We start from the raw sequence: 24,105 nt of genomic DNA, 5'->3' as shown, positions 1-24,105 counted from the left end.
GTGGGGTACCTCTCGTTCCCAGTTGATAGGGGCCATGTTCTTCGTCTTGGATTCGGATGAAAGATTGTCGATCCGAGAGAAATTGCTTGACATACAGGAATGTGTTATGTCCACAGTTGGTCTGGGAGAGATGTTGCAGGATAATTTCGTGTGTGACATTGTCGAAAGCCCCCTTCAAGTCTAGGGCGAGTATAGCCTTATCGTTGAGGGGGTATTCGACAGGGTTGAGAATTTCTCGGTCGAGTTGAAGCAGAACATCCTGCGCGGACCGGTGCGGGCGGAAACCAAACATGGTGTCTGCGAATGCATTTTGGGTTTCTAGAAACCCAGACAGCCTGTCCCGCACCATGGTCTCCATCAGCTTTCCCGCACAAGACGTGAGTGAGATGGGGCGGAGGTTGTCTGTGTTTATGGCTTTGCCAGCTTTTGGAATGAAAGTTACCAGAGCGGTCTTCCATTCGATTGGGAGGGGTGCCTCACCAAGCCAGATCGAGTTGATGAAAGCGAGGAGGGTATCGTAGGTGGGGTCGGGAAGATTGGCAAGCAATTTCACGGTTATCTTGTCCCGTCCCGGTGCCGTTCCTCGTTTCATTTTAGCTAGGGCCGCCTTCAGGTCATGCAGCTGGAACGGCTGATCCAGCTCCGCGTTCTCTGAACCTGCATACGAGTACGCGGGCCCTCGGGGGTCCTGTTGAGTGCAAAGGTACTGGTCGCGTAGTTTGTACGCTAATTTTGAGGTATCTCCATCGAAGCTATGAATAGCTCGTTGGAGATGTTTTTGTGTCTCGGCGCGTGTTTGAGTCGGGTCAATTAGGGCGCGGAAGAGGCGCCACGTGCTCCGGCTAGACATTTGTCTGGCCGCCGTGTTACAGCGGTCCACCCAGTTCGAGTCGGCGAGCTGGGCCGCGTACTCTGCCGCTCGCTGGGTGAGCTCGGCAATGCGAATTTTGAGCTTTCTATTATGTTTTTGACGGCGCCATCTGCGGACGAGGCTGTGCCGCGCCTCCCAGAGGTGCAGAAGGTGGTTGTCTACCTCCGGCATTGCCTCCGAGAGTTTAATTTGGGTTTCCGTCGAACGAAGGTGTGTAACCAATTCTTGTGCCCACGCGTGGTATCCTTGTTCGCGGATAGAGGCCGAATTGATGTATGTTTGCCGGAACTTATTCCAGTCGGGGAGCCCAGCTTGTGCGTGTGGTCTTGCCAATGGTTTAGTCATTACGGTGGTAGTGATAAGGCAGTGGTCACTCCCGAGGGTTTCCTCGGTGTTGGCCCATTCTGCGTGTCTAATGTTTTTGGTAAAGGTAAGATCCGGACACGTATCCCGGGTCACGGAGTTACCCACCCGCGTTGGATATGCAGGGTCGGTGTGGAGAGTCAGGCCCAGCGTGGACGAAAGTTCCGCTAGCTTGCGTCCACGCTTCTCCTCACGCACGTACCCCCAGAGAGTACTGTGGGCGTTGAAATCGCCCACAATCATCAGGGGGTCCCTGCCGGCAGCCTTTAGAGCGCGGCTAAAGAGCGCTGCGAACGTTATATTTTTGAGTCTGGGGGAACAGTATATGTTGAGTATGTGGAGTGGTGCATCGTGTTTCTTGAGCGGAAGAAGTGTAACCATCACATGCGAATATTCAGTTTCAAGTTCCAAGTCGACTAGATTAGCTGTATAATTTTTATGCACACAGACGCAGGAAGAGGGGTCCTGCTGGAAGGTGATGTAGCTTGTAAGGGTGGCGCCGCTCCCTGGCTCCTGGAGGGCAACCACCGCCGGAAGCGAGTCGAGAGTTGAAAGGAAATGTCGGAGATTCGCCCGCTTCGCGCGGGACCGGAAGCCCCGACAGTTCCACTGGACAATGTGAACAGGGGTGGCCGAATTGTTTTTGGGGGAGCGCCTGATTTTAGGACGGCTCGCCATGGTCAGTTAGGCTGAGGTTGGGTTGTAGTGACGCTGCTCCGGAGCCAGCACTCACAAGGAGGGCGGAGTCCTCCATACCAGAGAGCGAGCAGCTGTCGTCATCATCTACCTCGGGGGTGCGTCTAGAAGTTTTGAGAGGGCGGCCGGATACGTCCTTGTAGGGACCGCCGGGCCTGCGCGAGGGGCGCGAGGAGTGCGCAATTTGTTGGGCAATCATCGCGGGAATTGTGTCTTGCAATTTTGAGATGGCGGTAACCATCATTGAGATTTGGTTTTCCAAGGCGGCGAATCGGGCGTCTATGGCCCCGAAACGGGCCTCGAAACGGGCGTCGAATGCGGCCTCCGCGCTTGTTGCCGCCTTCGGCTCCACGAGCTCACTTTCCATTACCTCAGTCGCGGGGAGGGAGGGAGGAGAAAGAGGCTGGTTAATTTTGGATTCTAATTCGTTAATTTTTTTTAGCAGCATCTCGTTTTGGGCCCTGAGTGTTGCTATTTGATCTTGCTCGGCGCTCCGCGCGCTTGGGAGGGGAGTAAGAGGGGGGGAAGAAGCAGCCCCGCCCGAATTGCTCACCTGGCGCCCGTTTTTGACGGCATTGACCCACGCCCCGGTTTTGCCGTGCGTCTCCGCCGCTCGTTTCTCCATGCCGCCGTGTGGTGGCAGCTGGTCGTTGGGTTGCCCAAGATGGCGGCTTTTGTTCTTGGGCGTCATTTTCTGTTTCCCGCTCTTTTTGGCGGCCGTCTTGGGTGTGCGGAATTTTGCCGCACAGTCGCGAGAGTTGGTGGCATGGGCACCACCGCACACAGAACAACGGGGAACACAGTTGTGAGGGGCCCGCACTCCCTCCACTAGCGGAGCATGGAGTCCGCAGAGTCCACACGTGTTCGGCTGCAGGTTCGGACATGCATCCCCGCGGTGCCCGACGGCCCCACACTGGCCGCAGGCGGGGATAGTTTTGTAATAGTTTTGCACAGAGACGACCATGTTGTCATAATGCACGTAACGGGGCTTCTCCTTACCCGCGAAGGTGATGCGTGCCTTGTTGGATGTTCCAAATTTTCGGATTTCCACGATGGTGCCAGCACGCCAGCACACTCGGTGTTGAAGAGTTTCCGTGGTGTCCGTGTTACGGACCACGATCACTCCGTGGCACGTGTTGCCGCCGTCTTGTCTCAAGTAACCGTGAAGTGGGACCGATCCCTTCTCGGTATTTACTGCAAAGTCCCCGATGAGCCGGTCGGCCGCCTCGATGTCCGGGGTATGCACGATGATGATGTTTTGGTCTCGCGATGGCAGAACGGAGGTGGCGCGGGCCCGTTCCGGCCCGAGGTACGCCGAGATGGCGGTGCCGTAGCCGGTTTCCGTGAACGCCTCGTGAAGAGAAACACGTTCTCTGGGCTTGATTACTATGACGTAGTCTTCGGGAGCAGGTTTGATCATTGGGCGCGGCTTCCACTTCGTGAACGCCTTGCCCTTGCGTCCCGTGGCGCGCGTCGCGGGAGCGTTCATGTTTCCGACCAATGAGCCGGCGGCCGGGGCGGCGCTGGACGCCGTCATCTTGGCTTTGTCCTGGGAGCGGCGTTCGGCCGCTTGAAGTAAAGCTTGACTCCGAATTTTCGGAAAAACCGTCGAATTTGCGTCACCGGTGGTGGGGACCGTGGTCCACGCCATCGCCTCAGGGTCGTACGCGCGCAATTGGAGCGCGGATTCCGCCATTTTGCCCTCGGAGGGCCGATTCCACCCGGCCGGGCGTCGGCGTCGCTAACGACGGCGCCGACGTGGTCGGTCGAAAAACGGCCGTAAATTTGGAGAAAATGGGCCCACCTGGAAGACTTTGGTATCCAGCTGTTCGGCTCGATGTTCCGGATCGCTCGATGCCAGTTTTGCCTGGGTAGGGTGATTTGGGCCGCGGGCCCAGCCGAAAATCGGCGGAGCCGACACAACACACGTTTGCTGGCGTCGCGCGCTCGCAGCGCCTCCTCTCCTCGACTTGAACTTGACTTGCCACCGCCTTGGGCAGCGCGTTCGAAACGCGTTGAAGGCGGTGGCAAGTCAAGTTCAAATCGAGAAGCGTTTATGAATACGGGGGTTATACTCTCTCAGCAGTCATGTGATGGCGTCGGCAAACGCGGTGCACGTTCCGGCATGTGTAAACGGCTGCGTAAGATGCTGTGGCATCTCCCCCTTACTAGAGAGTACTGCACGTTTTTAACGCGTTTGTGCTAGCGTCCCCATAAGCGGGAGATGGTGCAATTATAATGAAGGGCGCTGTTATAAAATAGTAATGACGTCACATATGGCGCGTGTCATTGGTGGAAGTCAATCGTTCGATTTAGTGCGGCGAGACGGGGCGAATTGCACGGAAGATTCACGGTTTACCGATGATTCCCTCCGGAGCTTCGCCCACTCATCATCATTCACCCCGTGAATATGCGGTGTTTTTTTTCTTCCGTGCCTCTTTACATTCCTCATGCCACCAAGGTATGGGGCGCTTATTAGCAAGTCCGTTAGTTTGTTTTGTGCATTTTTAATGATAAAACCTGTCAATGATAAATTGTTTGTCAATGATAAAACCTGTCAAATATTCCACCAGCTTCATCTATATTAAAAGAAACCAAATCATCCCATTGCAAGTACGTTATCTTTTGAAACAGTTCCCAGTTCGACGAGTCGGTTTTCCATCGGAGAACCTGTGGAGGGCAAGCCAGCTTGTTTTGTTAGATTTAAAACAATAGGGAAGTGGTCACTTCCGTAAGGGTTTTTTATGATCTTCCCGTCAAGGTATGGCATCAGAGTTGGAGAAGCTATGGTTAAATCTATTGCAGAGTATGTCTTATGTGTCGCGCTGTAGAAGGTGGGTTCTTTTTTATTCAGCAGAACCGCACCAGAACATAAAAGGAAGTCTTCTACAGTACGCCCTCTTGCGTCGCAGCGCAAGTCGCCCCACATCGTGTTATGGGCGTTCAGATCCCCTGTTAAAATGAATGGTTCAGGGAGCTGATTAACAAGTGTTTCATGTTATCTCAGTTGCAAACTATGTTCAGGTGGTACGTACAATGAACAGACTGTCACCAACCTGTCAAACAGTATTGCCCTAACTGCTACTGCCTCTAGATTTGTTTGAAGATGGAGGTGTTGGCAAGCAACTGATCTCTGCGTATAATGGCCACGCCGCCAGACGCGGTGTGACCATCATCGCGATCTTTGCGGAATAATGTATAGTGTGTCAGGAAACTTGTATTTGATGTTTTTAAGTGTGTTTCCTGAACACAGAACAGCCTAGGATTAAATTCTTGTATTATTTCCTTGATGTCGTCTAAGTTGTTTAGAATGCCACGGGCATTCCAATGAATAATTTGTACTGCCATCTTATTGAAGACAGGAGTGTTCTGTGTTTAGGTGTGTAGTGTCTTAGGTAACAGGACCGTCGCCCGGCCCTGTTATGGGTTTTTTGTTTGTTTTGGCGCGCTCGAGAGAGCCACGCCGGTTCTTCGGCACCAAAGGTGCCGGTGTTGTTTCCATCGCCTCCTGGGAGGCACTGGATGCCCGCACGTGCGGGCTGCTTGTTCATTTTTCAGACCTCGCCTGCTGAGGCTTGGTCTTGAGACCCGACGTACCTTGGGGTAGCGGGTCTCCGTGGCTGGGTCGGTGGAGCAGATTGGACTGCTGCCACCACTGGGGCGGGGGGCGCCACAGCTGACCGCTCGCTGTGCACGGGCCGGACAAGTGGTGGAGGCCGGTGCGACGCTGCCCCCTGACGCGTCGCATCGGCATACGTTGTGCTGTGGAATGGTGAGCACCTTTTACACGCTTCTTTGAAAGAGATGTTCTCGCGCACTTTGAGAGTGATAATTTCTTTTTCTTTTTTCCAGTTAGGACAGGATCTGGAGTAAGCTGGATGTTCACTATCACAATTTACACAGTGAGGTGTCTCTTCGCAGTTATCAGAGGCGTGACCTTGGACTCCACATTTCGCACATGTGAGTCTACCACGGCAGCTCTGCGAGCCATGGCCAAATCTTTGACATTGGAAACATCGTCTTGGATTAGGTATGTATGGTCTGACAGCTATCTTTGTATATCCGGTTTCTATTGTTTGTGGCAGATCGCAAGTGGCAAAAAAAGATCAGGTGTTTTGTAGCAATTTCTTTATTGTCTCGTCTGATAAGGATACGCTGTACGTTGGTTACATTTTGCTCTTTCCAGCCCTCCAATAGTTCGGTTTCGGACAAGTCAATAAGATCTGCACCAGACACTACTCTGCGTGCTGTATTCATAGAACGGTGAGGTGAAACGGTAACAGGAATGTCTCCAAATGCCACAAGCTTGTTGAGTTTATTGTGCTGCTCTTTATCACGGATCTCAAGCAGGAGGTCCCCGCTCGCCATTTTGGTGACCTTATAACCTGAGCCAAGATCGTCAGTCAAGCCTTTTGCGACTAGAAAAGGGCATACGATTCTTGTTGGTTTTTCGGTTTTTTAACTGTGAACAACTTGGCAACGGGGAAAAATTTCTCTCGGTTTGAATAAGCTTAATAGTTCTTCGGTGCGTCCTCTCTTGTGAGGGTGACGATGAAGTAAACGGGGAAATGCAGGCGTTCCCATAATGGTTTGGTTTATTTCGGCGGCAATGGCGGCCACCCACCACGGAGCCCAACTAGGGGACGCTGCAGCACTTAACGTGTAAGGCTGCAGGCGCCAGCCGTGCATTGGTGCTATAACCCAATATAAGATACCCAAGAGAGGGCACATACACAAGGTTAACCTAAGTCGCCTGTGAAAACTGGGAAGTGACGGAACAGAAGAGATGATAGGAGAGTAAAAGAAAGAAGACAGGAAAGCAAAAGGTTTGAGAGGGGGACTGGAAAAGACGACCACCGATTTCCCCCGGGTGGGTCAGTCCGGGGGTGCCGTCTACGTGAAGCCGAGGCCAAAGAGGTGTGTTGCCTCCGCTGAGGGGCCGTAAAGGTCCGAACACCCGGCATCGGCTCAACCCCCAGGATCCCCTTTTCCCCGGACACGGCTAAGCCGCGCAAAGCTACACGCGGGAGGGTCCAACCCTCATGTGCTCGGGTACGTGGTGTCGCAACGCACCAAACGCCTGCTTACGCAGACGCCCCGTGGGGAGTTTGGAAAGGGGTGATGGTCCCTAGTTTGAATTTCGGCAACGCGGTCCTGTGCATGAGATCAGAGGTTCGAGCTAGGTTGGAAGTTAAGCAGCGAGGGGTAGGTAGACTGGCTCTGGGAGCACACGGAAATACACCAAATCAGGGGGTACAGCGTGACATGGGATGGACGTCATTCGAGGGCAGGGAAGCCAGCAGCAAGATAGAATTTGAGGAGCGATTGAGAGAAATGGCAGAAAAATGGTAGGCAAGGAGAGTTTTCTGTTATTTGTACATGAGGAATGCTGACACAAAATGGGGGAAGCTGACCAGAAAATTGTCAATCAAATATTTGGACTGCAGGAGGGCTGCAAACCAGGAAACAACGGTTAGGAAAAAGGTTAAAGAAACAGAGGGGCCTGTGGAAAACAGGGATGCAGACGAAATCAGCTCTGGGAACATACAGAACTTTCAAGCAAGAAATTGCCAAAGAAAATATCTATGATAATTCTATGGGAAGCTATTTGTTGTTTGAAGCCAGGACGGCAGTATTGCGGACTAAGATGTACCGAGTCAAGTACCAAGGTATAGACACGTTGTGCTGTGCGTATGGAGAAGAGAAGGAAACGGCTGAACACCTCATACTTTTCTGTAAAGGCCTTAACCTTACAGTGAAAAGCAACGGGGCTGATTTTTTCAAAGCATTGGGGTTTAGGGACACTGAAGGCGAAATAGACTTTAAGCGACTAGAAATAACCAAACGGAGGTTATCTGATTGGTGGATAAAATCAAGGCAGGGGTGAAATTTCACCCACCACAAAGTACAAAATATGTTAATAGTCATGGCTAGGTGGCGTATGCCACCGCCCGATTTAAAGGGTTCAGCCTCATCCATCCATCCATCCACGTCGGCCGCGACGGCGGCTAGCAGCCGCTGTGCAAGCGCGCTGCGTGGAATGCGATCGTACGCGCGCACAGCCGAATATGCAATAACAAAAAAAGAAAGCTTCGTAATATATATTCTCGCTCATGCATGGCGGCAAATGGTGATGGATTGGCTATGCTAGCCATTTCGTAATTGAAAGGCACCAATCCGATTGAGCGCGCGTCGATGGTAGAATGTAGCTTGCTTTAGACGATTTACTCCGGCTGACACCTTATCGAACGCAAAGCAAGAAAATTCTCAGTGGTAACTCGGAAGCAAACATTTTATTTTTTTGACGTACTGTTTACGCAAACAACTAATTTTTGAAGAGTGGCTCACAATCCGTTTAAAACAAACCATTCTCCCTCATCGATTATTTTTTGCTACGCGACGCACCTGAGCTGGTGCTTCTTTTCTCACGAGAAAAAAAAATGTTTTAAATTGTTGACAAACAGTTCAAACAGAACGTTGTCAGCCTTATGTTATTCTCTGCTAAGTGACGCGACTGAGCTTCAGGTGCTTCTTTTCACGGGAAGACTCTCTCTTCCCTTCGTGTAGAAGGGAAAACGGATGACCAAAATAATTTTGTAACATGGTTGGTAACGCTGGGGCCATGCGGTGCACAGCCCAATATGACGTCGTTTTTCTGCAGACAGTAGACAAGCTCTTCCAAGCTGTCACTGTGCAGCTCGTTGTAACTGAGCCACATCGAAAACAGTGGTTTCAAGGGCGTCTATACAAATGAGAAGAGCTTCTCCGAAGGGTGAATGAGGCCCCCATTGACGCAGAACTTGGTGAACATCGCCACCTGTTCGATGGCTTTGCCGGTGGCAACAAGGAGCTCGTCAAAACATTTCTTGCACACAGACTACAGGGCACCCTGTCATGCAGAAGACTAGCCGCGAGTCGCTCATCTTTTCAGGGTTATCATGGTCGGGACACATAGCGGATTGAAAACGACAGACTAGTGGGCTAGTTGGTATGACATTATTTACACAGTAGCGCAGAAGCACACGGACGGCGAAAGAAACAGACGGGACACAGCGCTAAGAACTGAGTGTTTGTCGCATTAGGCGCCTTTGTCAGTTGAACTTGCTAGGTTGATTTGTTTGTGGCTCACAAACAAATCAACCTAGCATATATATATATATATATATATATATATATATACATATATATCTGCTCTCGTCCAATAAGCGCTCAGTTGCGCTGTGTTCCCGTCTGTTAGCGCTGTGTTCCGTCTGTTGCTTTCACCGTCCGTGTGCTTCTGCGCTATATACTGCGTAAATAAAGCATTGTGGACTTCTTTATCATGTGAGAAGCTTCTTCAGCCTTCCCACTATCCAGCAGTGCGTCCAGTTCATGTTCTGCATCCTCAATGCTGATGAGAAGTGTCAGAAGGCCATTTCACAGTTGCCACTGCTGGGAGCTTTGACCAAATCGTAGAAACTAAGACAGTTCACGGTGAGCAAAAATCAGGCAGCAGTACGATAGTAGCATCGAGACACGAAACAATGTTTTCGCACCATTAGTACACATATAGACTTGCTGCAGCAGAAAAAGAAACGAACGTAACTTTCTACAGATCAGGGTGGGCGGCGTCACTGACGCAGCAGAGCCGGCGCGACTCGCATCGGGCGACGTGGATGGATGGATGGATGGATGAGGCTGAATCCTTTAAACCGGGCGGTGGCATACGCCACCTAGCCATGACTATTAACATATTTTGTACTTTGTGGTAGGTGAAATTCACCCCTGCCTTGATTTTATCCACCAATCAGATAACCTCTGTTTGGTTATTTCTACCCGCTTAAAGTCTATTTTGCCTTCACTCTCCCTAAACCCCAATGCTTTGAAAAAATCAGCCCCGTTGCTTTGCACTGTAGGGTTAAGGCCTTTACAGAAAAGTATGAGGTGTTCAGCCGTGCCCTCTTCTTCTCCACACGCACAACACAACTTGTTTATACCTTGGTACTTGACTCGGTACATCTTAGTCCGCAATACTCCCGTCCTGGCTTCAAACAACAAAGAGCTTCCCCTAGAATTATCGTAGATATTTTCTTTGGCAATTTCTTGCTTGAAAGTTCGGTATGTTCCCAGTGCTGATTTCGTCTGCATCCCTGTTTTCCACAGACCCCTCTCTGTTTCCTTAACCTTTTTCTTAACCGCTGTTTCCTGGTTTGCACCCTTCCTGCAGTCCAAATATTTGATTGACATTTTTCTGGTCAGCTTCCTCCATTTTGTATCAACATTCCTCATGTACAAATAACTGAAAACTCTCCTTGCCCACCGCTTTTCTGCCATTTCTCTCAATCGCTCCTCAAATTCTATCTTGCTGCTGGCTTCCCTGCCCTCGAATGACGTCCATCCCATGTCACCCTGTTCCCCGTGATTTGGTGACGCGCGCGCTGTCGTTGACGTGTCAACAACAGCGCGCGCCCCCTCGCGGTTCCCTGCTGGCGGCTTCAATGCGCTCCATAGGCGCTGCCTGCCGCTCGGCACACTTCCCCATTCTAGCCACTGTACTAACTGTACTATTGGGGCTATAAGCGCCATTTTGTAAGCGTCACGCCTACGTCACGCCTCGAAGAAAATGGCGGAATGTCCAGAATAGCGGCTCTGGGCCGGTATTTTGTAGCGATGCCTTTCCGGTAATAATGCCTTTTCGCGCTTATCGTGCTTTGTCAGGGGTCAGAGCTCGCGTTATCAACGGGATCAGCCGGCCGTGAGCGGTGGATGATAAGGCTAGTGCAGAATGAGTCATAAGGCATCGCTAAAAACTCGCGGCCCTGTTTCGCGCGCAACGCTATCGATGATGTTCGGCCGCTTCTCAGCCAGACGGGTCGGGCTCAGTCACTTGCGTTTCACGAGATAGCGATGGGCTCTGTTTATACTCCGACGTAACGTCGACGCGCGCGCACGCTGGGCGCAGCGACGCTACGCTAGCAAACGCGAGCGCTCTATAGTCTGACGCGTTGCGCGACCGACGCAACCAGCGTCCGTCGGCGCGGCCCGGCGGCAGCATGCGCGAAATGCAGCATGCTGCATTTCGCGCCGACGACGTTACCCAGACTGCACCGCGTCCGTGTTTCTTTCCACGCGGCGCTCAGAGGCGGATTTGCGCCTTACGGGGCATCGCCGACGTGACGCGACGAAACGAACCCCGGCGCGCGCGCGCGTTGTGAACGCCGGAGTATAAAGGCTCTGTTTACTCCGACGTAACGTCGACGCGCGCACGCTGGGCACAGCGACGCTACGCTAGCAAAACGCGAGAGAGAGAGAGAAAATGACTTTATTGACATTAATCCGGCATGTAGGGGTGGATCAGGCCAGTAGGGCTCCATCAACCCCCTATCTCACTAGACCTCAGCGCGGACCGGTCCGGCGCTAGCTACTAGGAGTTGCCTCCGTTCGCTTTTGCCGGGCCAGGGCCGCGTCGAGCCGCTGGATGGCTTGGAGTTGCGCCTGATGGTCAGGCGAACTGATGTAGTGTTCCATGTCCGGTGGCAGAGAGTCCCGCACGGTTCCCCCCGCACACGCGTCACACCCCCACAGCACGTGGGCTAAGGTTGCCAGTTCTCGCGCACACACACTGCACGTAGCACTTTCAAACAGTCCGGGACACACGTGCCGGGCTAGGGCCGGCGTGAGTACTGTTCCAGTCTGTATCTGTCGTAAGAGGACCCCCTCACGTCGCCCTAGTCTCGGGTGAGGCCCAGGCAACGCTCGGCGGCCCTCTCGGTACCAAGCGAGGATTCCTCCGTAGTCCAGTAGCGGGTCCGGGTCCAGGAAGTCAGCCTCGTCCGCTTCCGAGGGGCGGGGGGGCGCCGCACGGTACGCGAGCTCACGCGCGACGACGTCCGCCTCCTCGTTTCGGTTGGCCGCTCCTCCTGGGATGACTCCGACGTGAGCCGGGAACCATCGTAGATAGGTTGTGGTTGACTTGGTCCTCGGCAACAGGCTCGCCGCCGGCGTCCCGACGCTCCCGCGGCCAAAGTTGGCGATGGCCGTGCGGGAGTCGCTCAGGATCGTGGTCGCCTCCGGTATGCCGCTCAGCGCCAGGGCGATGGCGGCTTCCTCCGCTTGCTCCGCAGACGTCGCTCGGACGCTGCAGGCGTTGAGTACTTTCCCGTCCGTGGCCCGGACAACCGCTGCCACGTACGTTTTCGGCTTGCGTTGGTGTTTGGCTGCGTCCACGTACACCGCCTTTGCGTCGTCGGCGTATGTTTCTGCCAGCGCTCTCGCCCTGGCCACCCTTCGCTCCTTGTTGCGGTCCGGGTGCACGTTGCGCGGGAGCGGCAGGACCACCAGGCGCCTTGCTACTTGCTTGCTCACCTCCTCCCGCTTCGGGGCTTCCTCCCAATAGGATTCGGCCCTTGGCGGGCGCAGGCCGACCCTCTGTAGGATCGCTCTTCCGGCTTTGGTTGTTGCGAGGCGAGTCAGCTGCGTCGTGCGCTGGGCCTCGCTCACCTCCTCCAGGGTATTATGCACTCCTAGTCGAGCCAGGGCATCGTTGCTCGTACTGGCGAGGAGGCCCAGCGCCGTCTTGTGGGCCTTCCTTATTGCAGCGTTGATTTTCTCCCGCTCGTGCCGCAGCCATCCGTGGAACGCGCCGACGTACGAGACGTGGCTCGTCACGAACGACTGCAGCAGTCGCAGGAGATTCGTCTCTCGCATCCCATGTCGTTTGGTGGAGATCTGCTTGACCAGGCGGGTCGCCACTCCCACCTTCGTTAGCAGCCGGCTCAGAGCGGTGTGGTTGCCGTTTCCCGCGTCGAAGTGCATGCCGAGTACTCTGATTCCTCGGACGTGCGGGATGGTGGTGCCGTCTTCGGTCCTCAGCGTGATGTTAGCCGCCTCCTTCTCCGTTGACTTGCGCCAGTGACCAGGAGGTGGCAATACCAGTAGCTCCGACTTCTGCGGAGAGCATCGGAGGCCTGTCCCCCGCAGGCAGTCTTCTATCTGCCAGATTGCCTCTTGCAGTGACTCCTCTATGTGGCCGGTCGTGCCTCCCGTCATCCACAATGTGATGTCATCTGCATATATTGTGTGCTGGACCTGCGGCAATCGGGCAAGGCGCTCGGCCACTGGTATCATGACTATATTAAAAGGAAAGGGGGAGATGACGGCCCCTTGCGGTGTGCCGACGCTGCCCAACCTTCGCTCCTCCAGCTGCAGGTGACCGACGTGGAGGCACGCCGTCCGATTCGAGAGAAAGGCCCGGATGTAATCGTACGTTCGCCGTCCCAGCCCGAGCCTCTCGACCTGTGCCAGGATTGCGGAGTGTAGCACGTTGTCAAAGCACTTTTGAGGTCGAGACCTAGGATCGCCCTGCAGTCGGTCTTGCTGGGGGACTCGAGCAGGTCGTGCTGGATCAGTAGCATTGCGTCCCTGAGTGCTCAGCCGGGCTCGAAAGCCCAGCATCGCCGCAGGGTACGCGTCGTGCTCTTCCATGTAACTCTGCCAACGGTTGTTTAGCACGTGCTCCAGCACCTTGCCCGCGCATGACGTCAGGGAGATCGGGCGGAGATTCTCAATACTGGGCGGCTTGTTGGGTTTAGGGATCAATATCGTTCGGGCGGTCCGCCACTGCTTGGGCAGCGTGCCGGAGCGCCAACAGTCGTTGTAGAAATTCGTAAGGGCCGTGATGGCCACGTCGCCAAGGTTTCGCAGGGTCTTATTTTGGATCAGTCCGGGCCGGCTGCCGACTTGCAGTTCAGCTCTTGCACCGCTCGGCGGACCTCCCATTCTTCTATATCCGCGTCGAGCGCGGGGTTGTCTGTGCCTTCGTAGTCCGGGTGGCGGACTTGTGCGGTGGCCGGGAGATATTGATCGATGAGGCGTTTGCCCACTTCGTCCTCGCCGTGTTCTTTGATTGCCGCGTGCAGGATCTGCGCCAGTCTGTGTTGCTGGAACGATTTGCTCTGCGTCTCGTCACGTAAGTGGCGGAGCAGCTTCCACGTACGGCTGGCGTGCAGCTGCCCGTCGGCTTCGTTACAGATGGCATGCCACTGCTGCACGCAGAGCTGCGTGCTGTATTTTTCGATTTCGCGGCCGAGGTGGGCGATGCGCTTGCGCAGTGTTCTGTTGTGCCGCATGCGCTTCCATCGGCGTTGCCGTGATTGTCGTGCCTCGATCAGGTGGGCCAGTCGAGGGTCCATAGTGGGGATCGATTCGTTCGTCTCCACTTCCGTGCTCACACGCGCCACCGCGTCTACCAGGCTGCGCGTCCACTTTTCGAGGTCCTCAATGGTGGGCGCAATCTCCTGCCGGCGGAAGGCGTTCCAATCCGTCAGCTTGTGCTTGCGAGTCGGGGCCTGCTTGCCCCGGACCCGCAGCGGCAATTCCACTTCTATGATGTAATGGTCACTTCCCAAGTTGAGCCCCGTGTTGCGCCAGCTCACCGGTCTGTCATCCGGGAGGTGCACGAAGGCGAGGTCGGGGGTGGTGTCCCTGGTTGCTGAAGTGCCAATTCGTGACGGCCGCTGCGGGTCCGAGAGCAGCTCAAATTCGGCCTCTTCAGCCTCGTCCAGTAGGCTCCGTCCTTTGGCAGTCGTGCGGGGGTAGCCCAGTTCCCTGTGGACGAGTTGAAGTCACCCGCCACGATGATCGGCATGTCGACGGCTTTTCGCCTGGCTTTCTGGAACAGCGTCCGGAACCGCTGGCTGCGGTGCTTCGGGTTGCTGTAGGCGTTCATCAGACAAACGGACTCTTGCGTCTTCTTACCGACCACGACTTCGGTCGCGCACAACTCCAGGGCCGTGTTGCCATCGAGGAAGCGGTCGAGCTTGATGAGGGTGATGCCCTTGCGTACAAAGGTGCAGACTCCCTGTGCCGCGCCCGTGTTGCTGGTGCGCGCGCTGGGGGGTGATGTGTGAACGTGGTAACCCGGGAGTTTCGGGGTCTCTTCCATATGTGTCTCTTGAATCATGATCACGTCAGGAGGCGCGGCCATGGATTGTACTTGTTGTTGTAGTAGGGCCTTGCGGCACCGGAGGCCGTTGGCGTTCCAGTGCCACACTCTGAGCTTGGCGTTGTTGGCGGCCTTATCCATGGCTGGGCGAGGCTACGGGCGACGTGTGGCTGCCGTGGCCGAGTTTCCCCATCTCCTCCTGCAGTAGTTGGACCATGAAATGTTTCATTTCCTCGAAGCCCGTGTTGATGCGGGCCTCCTCTCGGGCTTCGAGCTTTGCAAAGTCTGCCTTGACGTCGTTTTTGAAATTCTTCATGGCTGACGCCACGTTGTCGACCTTCTGTGAGATCTCTTTTGTGCACTTGTCTTGCCTGTTTAGGCGCGCGTTGATGTGTTTGAACCGGGCCCCGTAGTTAAGGCCGCCTTGGGTATCCGTGTCCCTAGAGTGAAGTGTCGAGATCGATGAGATGGATTCGGTCTCGTCGTCCCCGGTGTTCATGTTCAGGTGTTCGTCCTCGTCCGACTCGATCACCGAGCTACGGCGGGCCTTCTTCTGGCAAGGGGTCTTGCCTTGTTCCAACGATTGCGGCGATGGTGGTGGCGGTGGCATGACCGGCGTCCCCAGCGGGGTGAACGATGCCGTCTGCTGCGCCGTTCCCACACTCCATGGCGTATCTGATTGGTTTCCGTGCTGTTGCGAAGTGAATCTTGCAATCAGCTCCTTCTGCTGTTTCATAGTCTCCTGTTGTTGCTTCACCGTCTCCTGCAACAGCTTAATCGTGCTCTCGAGCTGCATCATTTTGGATGCAAGCGAGTTGTTCTGCGGCTTTCTCGCCGGCGTGCGCGAGCGCTGGCGCTCCTTCGCGTCTTTTCCGCCCTTGGCTCCGCCTCTGGCGATATCTGACCACAACTTCCGGCCGTCACGTGAGCGACTGCGCCGCCTATCGCGACTCTCCGAGCGTCCGCGGCTTGGGGACCGCCCTCGGCTCTTGCTGCGGCTCTTGCGCCGCCCCTCTTGTTTGCTCGGGGAGAGGTCGGGGAATTCGTCTTTTCTAGAAAATCTGGCCTTGCTCTGGCCAGACTTTCCCGCCTTTTCCGCCGCCATCTTGCGCTCGTGTTCGCGCTTCCGAAGCAAGAATGGCGTCTTGAACTTGTTCGCACAGTTTCCCGTGCCGGTGGGATGCGAGCCTCTGCACAGTTTGCAGCGAGGTTTGCAATCCTGCTCGTGATTTTCGCCGGGGTTTGCCTTCCCGCAGGCGAAGCAAACCACCACATTCGGTCGGGGGCACACGTCTCTCCGGTGGCCGACCTGTCCGCATGTTCTGCCACACTTCTTTGTGTTGGCGGTATAGCCGACACCTTATTAGCGCGCCGCAGTATTTAACGTAGGACGGGACTTTGTCCCCCTTAAAGAGCACGATCACTGCGTGCGAGTTTCCGATCCGGTGCGCTTCGAGCGCCGTACCGTTGTAGATATTTACAACTTTCGCTCGGATCATTTCAGGCGTTTCGCTGAGCGGGATGCCTCCGATTACGCCCTTCACCGTATTTTCGGGTGCCGCCGCGTAAGCGCACACTTCGTATGCTTGATTTCCAATCATGAGTGCATGGATGGCCGCGTAGCGGCTGACTCTCTCGCCTTCCGGCGTGCTGATCACGATAATGTTTTGTGCAACGTTTGGACAGATCGTGTCCCTCTGTATGTCTTCGAGACTTATTCTCGCCGCACCCGCAATCGCCTGCACGAGCTCCGGCATCATAATCTTGCCCACCAGCAGTCCCCCGCGGGGCCTGACTATCACCTTGCATTCGTCACGTGGCACGTGAGGCATGCGTGCCGTCTTCGCGAAGTTCGCGTTGACTTTCTTGATAATCTGGGCCCGGGTTGGCTGGGCTGCCTTCTTACCGGGCTGGGGTGCCGAAACTTGCTGCGGACTCTCGGCGTTGTTCAGAGTGGCTTCTTGCCTCGCTGAGTGGCGACCACCCAACCGGCGATGTTTTCTGGGGTCTCGTCGATCGGCGTTCCGGGGACGGCAACCACCATGCGTCCCGAGCTGCGGTCCAAAATGGGCTGCTGGTCCCGGGCCGGACTCGTATCCATGGCTGAGTGACCCGACGCCGACATTTCGCACGAAGCGGGGCCACCGGCGCGGTCCGATGCGGCCGAAGCCGTCGCTAAGCCTAGCTGGCCGGTTAGGCCTAGCTGGCTCGCCACTTTGTCCGGCGCAAAACAGGCGTAAAATCCGCAAAAATGGGCGGACTCACCAAAATTTGGGCTCTACGTGCTCCGGGTGTCAAGCCGAAACCGATCGTACCGTTTTGGACGGGCTGGGGTCGAATGGTCCTCCCAAAATTGGCCTCATCGACGGAGCCGACGCGAAGTACGTCCGCTCGCTCCAAACGCTCCGCCGCAAAACGCGAGCACACTATACTCTGACGCGCGGCGCGACCGACGCGACCAGCGTCCGTCGGCGCGGCCCGGCGGCAGCCGGCGCGAAATGCAACATGCTGCATTTCACGCCGACGACGTTACCCAGACTGCACCGCGTCAGCGTTTCTTTGTGAACGATGGCGGCGTGCAGTGAAGATGGAATTAGCGTGCCAGAAATTTCCGACAACCTCGTCGAGCGCTTTCTGGAGGCCGTCCGAAAGTTCCCGTGCATCTATGACACCAGGAAACTGGAGTATCGGGACGTGTTGAGAAAAGAAAATGCTTGGGAGGCGATTAGAGCTGAGTGTGGTCTTCCCACAGGTAAGCAAAGTTGTGTAGCGCAGAGAGCACGGTGGCAGAGAGCATGTCTTCCTTGCACGGAATTTGTTGTGAACGCAATGTTGGTTACCTCGGCGTTTCAGCTACTGACTGCCAAAAACTGTGGAAGCGGCTGCGCGACCGTTACACCAGAGAACAAAAAGCAATAGAGCTGACACAGAGGAGCGGCAGTGGCTTCGTTGCGCGAAAAACTTGGGAGTTCGCGCAGGCGATGGAGTTCTACAAGCAGTGTGGCCGTCCAAGGAAGTGAGTTTACTAAGTGTTTTTTTTTTTTTTTTTGGATAGAGGAAAGGTTGGTGCTATCTTCTGCAGGCCCTTGAGGAAGTGAGTTTATTTGGGACTCGTGTCTTTTATTTGCACTTGCTGTCTTTATCGGCTGAGATTTTGCTCTTTGTCGGCTGTGCTTTTTCGTCTTCGCGCACTTATGAACCAGATCAAGATTGTTTCGTGATGAGTTTGCGAACTGGAATCTTTAATTTTTGGAATTTATATCTAGCGAGACCTAGCGTTTAATGTATTGCACACTCGTGCCGCGCTGCAACCACTGCATCTGAAAAGCCCTCCGGTACAATGTATTGCAACGCCATGTGCTGCCATCTCTCCGAGAATGAGAGAAACCGGCCGAGCGACGATCCTGCCGGGCACGTTCGAAGAGGGCGCTCATTCCTTCGAGCTCGTTTTACTCGACGCGGCCAGTTAAGTTGCCCCTATTTATTTACCGCCTTGCTAAATGTTCTTGGTTTTTGTAATAGAATGAGTCAGGACTGTGCACGGCTCGTTTTGAGCGCAGCTGCTCTTGAGGCAAGCGCGTAACTTGTCTATGACTTCGGTGAATTGTTTTTGTGTACACTGTTTTGGACACCGCTGCCTACATCCACTGCTTACATCCAGGCTCTCTGTTCACGTCGTTACAAAGCGAGTCAGCAGCGTTTCTAATTTTCTTTGTATCAATGCCTTCCCGATAAGTTTAAAGGATGAGGATCTAAGGTAGATATTAAGTAAGTCCTCATATCAGGTGAATGGAAAGCTAGCCTCAGGTGCGTTATTTCAGTGTTGTGTTTGGTTATTTCGCTAGTTTCGCTGTTGTGTTTGGCGATTGCTGAAAGTTAGTCATTTCTCCTCGCGTTGTGTTCGCGTTCTGTTCTTCTCTTTTGTATTGTTCACGTGATGCTACGACATTGTTTTTTACTGTGTTGCGCGTGATGTTCTCTTGCAGTTTCTTTTTTCTTTCATGACAGTGAGTGAGTCGGTAATGATTTATTTTGGCGCAAATCATTTCGTGCAGCCAAACATTTCCCGTTTACGTAAGCACATTCGCGTGGCCTACCGTGAAATTTCTTACGCTACAGTGTCAGCGCCAAAGTGCGGAGTCCAGGTGCATCAAGCAGTAACTAGACGACTTTAGCTAGGGGCAGTGTTTTGTGAAGCATGATGATTGAAGTGTAGATGCCATTTAATGTTGATTTTTTATATGGAGTGCACAGCTTTCTCACGCTCACTAATTTTTCGTTCATTTAGAACTACGTGCAACTTGGAGCCACAACCATCAGGAGGAAATTGGTCTGACAGCAACGAATCCGGACAAAGTAATTTGAAGACATTGTGAACGCAATGACCGGGAAAATCTCACCGCCATCAGAGTTTTCGACCTATCCTGCTGCAGCATCTCCTAATGATCAAGTTTCCACGCAAGACACAACACGTGACAGTCAACAATTGCAAACAGCGTACAACACACAACAAAATAGTCAAGGACGCACACAGAGCACACGGAAACGCAAAGGGGACGCCTTAGATGAACAAATCGTTTCGCTGCTTGACAAAAAGATAACCGAAAATGAAGCTTTTGGCTTGTCAGTTGGGATGACCCTTGACAGGTGGCCTAAGCAAAAGCGGCGACCTGCAAGGCTAAAATAATGCAGGTCATTGCTGAACTTGATGATTAAGCTCACAAACATCACTTCTTCATCGTGTCTCATTAATTTATTTTTATTTTCAATGTGTTCACCGTGTTGAAATAAACACCAAAGTGCCTTCCCACTGGCTTTTTTTATTTTTGTTCTTCAGAGCTAAAGCTAAAACAACAACAATGCATTAACTGTGCAGCTTGCTATCTGTTATGCAAAAACTAAGTGAAAAGGAACAGCTCAGAAGCTCAAGCCAAATCATAGTGTATGCAAGATGCGTGGTAGCAAGGAAGGCACGCCATCGTGAGCCCAAAATGCCAAAGGCGTTTTCTTCACAGCGTCGTGCCCTTGAAAGCCGATAACTGAACACTTTCTTTTCGTCGTTCAGCAATGGTATGTGACCACTGCGAAAGATTGAACTGCAGTTCATATTAAATGCAGAGAAGAAGTTGAATAAAGAAAACAGTGTTAGAAGTAAACATTATTCAAAATAACAATTGTCAAAGTAATTCTTATAACGCTGAAGAGGTACAAGTTATGCAATACGTCTGAAAAAAGCAACAGCAAAACAAAAATACATATACATTTTTATACATATACACATACAAAAAGTGAAATATGAAATCAATTAATTCAGTCAAAAATTCATTAGCAGCGCCTGACAACCTTCAGCTGCCACGGCAATGAACCTTCTGCAGACATAAAATAGTCTGCTATTTCATCTCTCATTGCCATGGCACCTGAAGTTGGGCGGGTGGTGGATGATTGTGTCTGAGTACCAATTTGGGTTACACTATGGCGCCACTGTCCATCACGCACTGTGTCCCCACATTGCCTATCGCCATAATCATCAGGGAAATACGCAGTGTCTCTCATCAAAAATTGTGGAGGCACACTGCAGCCTTGATCATGTCGGTGGCTAGGTCTTCCTCACTTTCCACTGTGCCAAGGAAAACCCGCCATCGTGAAACTAAAATCCCAAAGGCATTTTCTACGCATCGGCGTGCCCTGGAGAGACGGTAGTTAAATACCTTGTTTTTTTTCGTCTAGTCCCCTCCCCGGATAGGGCCGCAGCAGGTAGGTGCGCAGCGGGAATGCTGCGTCGCCAATCAAGCAAAGTGGCCACTTCGTTGGAGATGTAGAAGGCAGCCCCAACTCTTTCTTCTCAAGCCTTTCCTCAAGTTTACTGCCTTGAAAAACTGCACCATCAGAAAATCGCCCTTGAGCTCCAATGTCCACTGTGATAAACCTGTAGCTGGCATCTGCTACAGCGAGCATAAGGAGTGAGTAAAATGCCTTATAGTTAAAGTTGTCAGATCCACTGAAGGCGGGGCACTTGATGGCGAAGTGCTTCCCATCAAGACTACCGACAGTATTAGGAAAGTTCCACTTCTCCTTGTATCTGCTGCTATTTTCAGCCACTTCTGCTCACTGGGTTGTGCCATCACACGTGGTGACAAGGATTCCCAAATCGCCGGCAGTGTTTCTTTCAATATGTTAGACACTGTTGAACCGTGCATTCGGTAGCTGATTGCAATATCTTGCACCGAGCCTCCTGTAGCCAGGAATCTGGAAATATTAATAAAAGAGTGTCCTAAAATAATGGTAAAATATTTTCATATCTCTGTTTGCACGGAATACAACTGGTACCAACAACGTAAGTTTCAAAGTGTGTGCCACGAGGAAGAGGCGCCATACAAACGCACATTTTAACAAGCCATCTCTTAGAAGTGCGCAAGGTTTGCAGGCAGGAAGCGAGTCGAACCGGAGGCCTCATTATTTGATACGCCCCCCCCCCCCCCCCTTCCGGCTGCATTTCCTTTTTGAATGGCCACCACGCTATTCCACTATACCGCATCAAGAATGTTAAATGGTCAGCTCCACCTCATAGCTTACAATTCGTGTGGCTCAACTTCTTGCAGGTGTGTTAAGATCAGCTAAATAAATGAAAATCACCTTGTACATTTTAAATTATACAGCCTACGTTCAGAGAACGATGTGCGAAAAAATCCAGAACAGCATTATACATTCACATCGTCTCGTCGCAGCATTTAATATCTAGGAAAATATGAATAGCATATAATTTACCCCAATGTCACCGCAAGCCTTTCTGCTGGCGAGATAGGCCTCCTGTGTGTTGGAGCATGGATGAGCTTTTCATACACAAGGCTCAACAGCTGATCAAACGATGCCTTTGTCATCCTGCGTTCAATAAGTGCATGAAAGTTTGGTATAACATATTTCAACGTGGTCTGACAACGCAATCCCGAAAGGAAAACCTGTGTTATCGAATTCGCATTCATTTACCTGAAGTACTTGAAGTGGTATTCAGAATCGCTTTGCCGTAGTTCCTGCACGAGGTGGTGGTACTCCCCGTACTCCGGGCGTCGGTCGAATATCTCTCTAATATAGAGGGACCTCTTCCTCTTGCGCCGCAGGCGATGAATCAACAAAGCGAGCAATATGTTCCATCGCGCGGGGTACGTCCACGCCATCGCAGAAAAAGATTGCGATCAAACGAGAAAGAGCACACAAAAAGACAACACGCGAGATTGGCGCGAACCTGCAACTAGAAATCGTTTCGAATGTAGGCGGCGCGGCGCTCTACTCATTACTGAGCATGCGCTGTTTTGGCTGCGGCCGCTACGTCGGGCCGCGTCGCGTTGGGCAGGCGGATTCGCGCCTGGCGTGGCCTCGCCGACGTGACGCGACGAAACGAACGCCGGCGCGCGCGCGCGTTGTGAACGTCGGAGTATAACAGAGCCCTAATAACGTGCATACATCCTCACTTGCGTTGTCATCGTCCACGGACGTTAAGAAGGCCACAGCTGCGCTTTCACTACGAGCGCAGCAAGCCGCCATTTTGCTTTCTGCGCACTGCCCCTACAGCGCGCAGTGCATTCTGGTCTAGCGGCAGCCGCGTGAAATAGAACATGTTCTATCTCCGCGCCGGCGGCGCTGAGCGCGCCAGACGCAGCTGGGCAGGCTACGCCGTGATGCCGGACTGTAGATTGTGCACTTTTCACCGGCGTTGCGTTGTTTGCAAGATATAAGCCCAGACCACACGTACGCTTGCAAACGCGCGCAAGCTCGCGTCCGCGCGCCCACGCATGCGCAGACGGTGCGGCACGGCTCGTACGCGTCGAAACGCGGCGCGATCTCGGTGATCAGCTCCTCTCAGTTATCGCGCGCCTGGGCTGCCTCGCGTCGGCGTGCCTGGCTACGCAGCGACGGCGCGGTACATTCAACTCTCAGTTAAGCAGAATTATACCATACAAGAAAGTGCTTCTTCTTCACTTTTTGTGCTGATCTAACAGCTCCAAAAAGATAACAATTGCGTTTATAGATATCGAAGCATTTTGAATCACTGCCAACAACGAAATACGAAGTGGCGTCTGTCAAGGTGTAAACAAGTGAGGCCAGTGAGCGCGCGCTGTCGCGCGTATTTGTGGATGCAAACCGCCATTCTACGCTAGGCGCGGCAACCGCAAGGCGCGTAGACGCGAGCTTACGCGCGTCCGCAAGCGTACGTGTAGTCTGGGCTATAGTCCGGCGTAACGCGCGCGCGCGGCTACGCGCGGCGCGGTTAAGCAACGCCGGTGAAAAGTGCACCATCTACAGTCCGGCGTCACGGCGTAGCCGGCGTGCCCAGCTGTGTCTGGCGCGCTCAGCGCCGCCGGCGCGGAGATAGAACATGTTCTATTTTCACGCGGCTGCCGCTAGACCAGAATGCACTGCGCGCTGTAGGGGGCAGTGGGCAGAAAGCAAATGGCGGCTTGCGGCGCTCGTAGTGTAGCCGGCGTGCCCAGCTGCGTCTGGCGCGCTCAGCGCCGCCGGCGCGGAGATAGAACATGTTCTATTTCACGCGGCCGCCGCTAGACCAGAATGCACTGCGCACTGTAGTCTGTAGGGGCAGCAGTTGGTTCTTTATTCTATGGGGGCAGCGGGCAGAAGGCGGAATGGCGGCTTGCGGCGCTCGTAGTGAAAACGCGGCTGTGGCTTTCTCAACGTCCGTGGACGATGACAGCGCAAGTGAGGATGTATGTACATGGTCCGCTTCCGCTTTTGACGTAGCCGACGCGAATCACGCGATCTTCTGGCTGGCAGGACAAGTTACCGCCATGCCGTGAAGGCAGTCAAACAGCACACGGAGCGAGAGCTGTGTATAAGGTAATTTTTTGTGTTTGCGTATGTAAAAAAATCACGATGTGCTTTCTTTTCGAACTTATGTTTATATTTTAAGTATGACTGGCCTCTAGACAAATATATATGTTGGTTGTCTGAAATAAAGTGTCTTGTCATGTCAAAAAAAAAAAAAAAAAAAGTGCGACCAACTCGGATGGCGCGGGCATATGCTGTCAGAAAGTGAGAATGCGCATGCGCCACGGAAATAGATGTTCGCGCGGCCGTTAAGTTGCGCTCCCACACATAGAGATGTCGCTAGCCACGCGCGTCGTGCGCGCCGCACTGTAGAGGAGGCAAATTTCTTCCACAGGCTGCCGTGGCTGGCGTAGCGTATCCGACTTCGCCTGCCGCGGCCTGGCGCGCCGAAAACGCTGGACCATATCTTCGTCCA

At 53.4% G+C, this 24,105-nt stretch overlaps 1 protein-coding gene across 1 annotated transcript; it reads right to left on the bottom strand.

Annotated features, from left to right (window-relative positions):
• Positions 1-1,802: 1,802 nt before the first annotated feature.
• LOC125944834 (uncharacterized) lies at positions 1,803-3,884 on the bottom strand. Its single transcript, XM_049666206.1, has one exon. It carries the CDS (start codon positions 3,624-3,626, stop codon positions 1,896-1,898), a length of 1,731 nt encoding a protein of 576 aa, XP_049522163.1. The 5' UTR covers positions 3,627-3,884; the 3' UTR covers positions 1,803-1,895.
• Between the last annotated feature and the right edge of the window lie 20,221 nt (positions 3,885-24,105).

Source organism: Dermacentor silvarum, chromosome 4, assembly GCF_013339745.2.
Source record: "Dermacentor silvarum isolate Dsil-2018 chromosome 4, BIME_Dsil_1.4, whole genome shotgun sequence".
In the NCBI taxonomy this organism is placed as follows: domain Eukaryota; kingdom Metazoa; phylum Arthropoda; class Arachnida; order Ixodida; family Ixodidae; genus Dermacentor; species Dermacentor silvarum.
This window is presented reverse-complemented; position numbering and strand designations above follow the sequence as displayed.

Coding starts and splice junctions, on each gene's coding strand:
- LOC125944834 (XM_049666206.1), bottom strand. CDS start 3,626: ATGGCGGAATCCGCGCTCCAATTGCGCGCGTACGACCCTGAGGCGATG.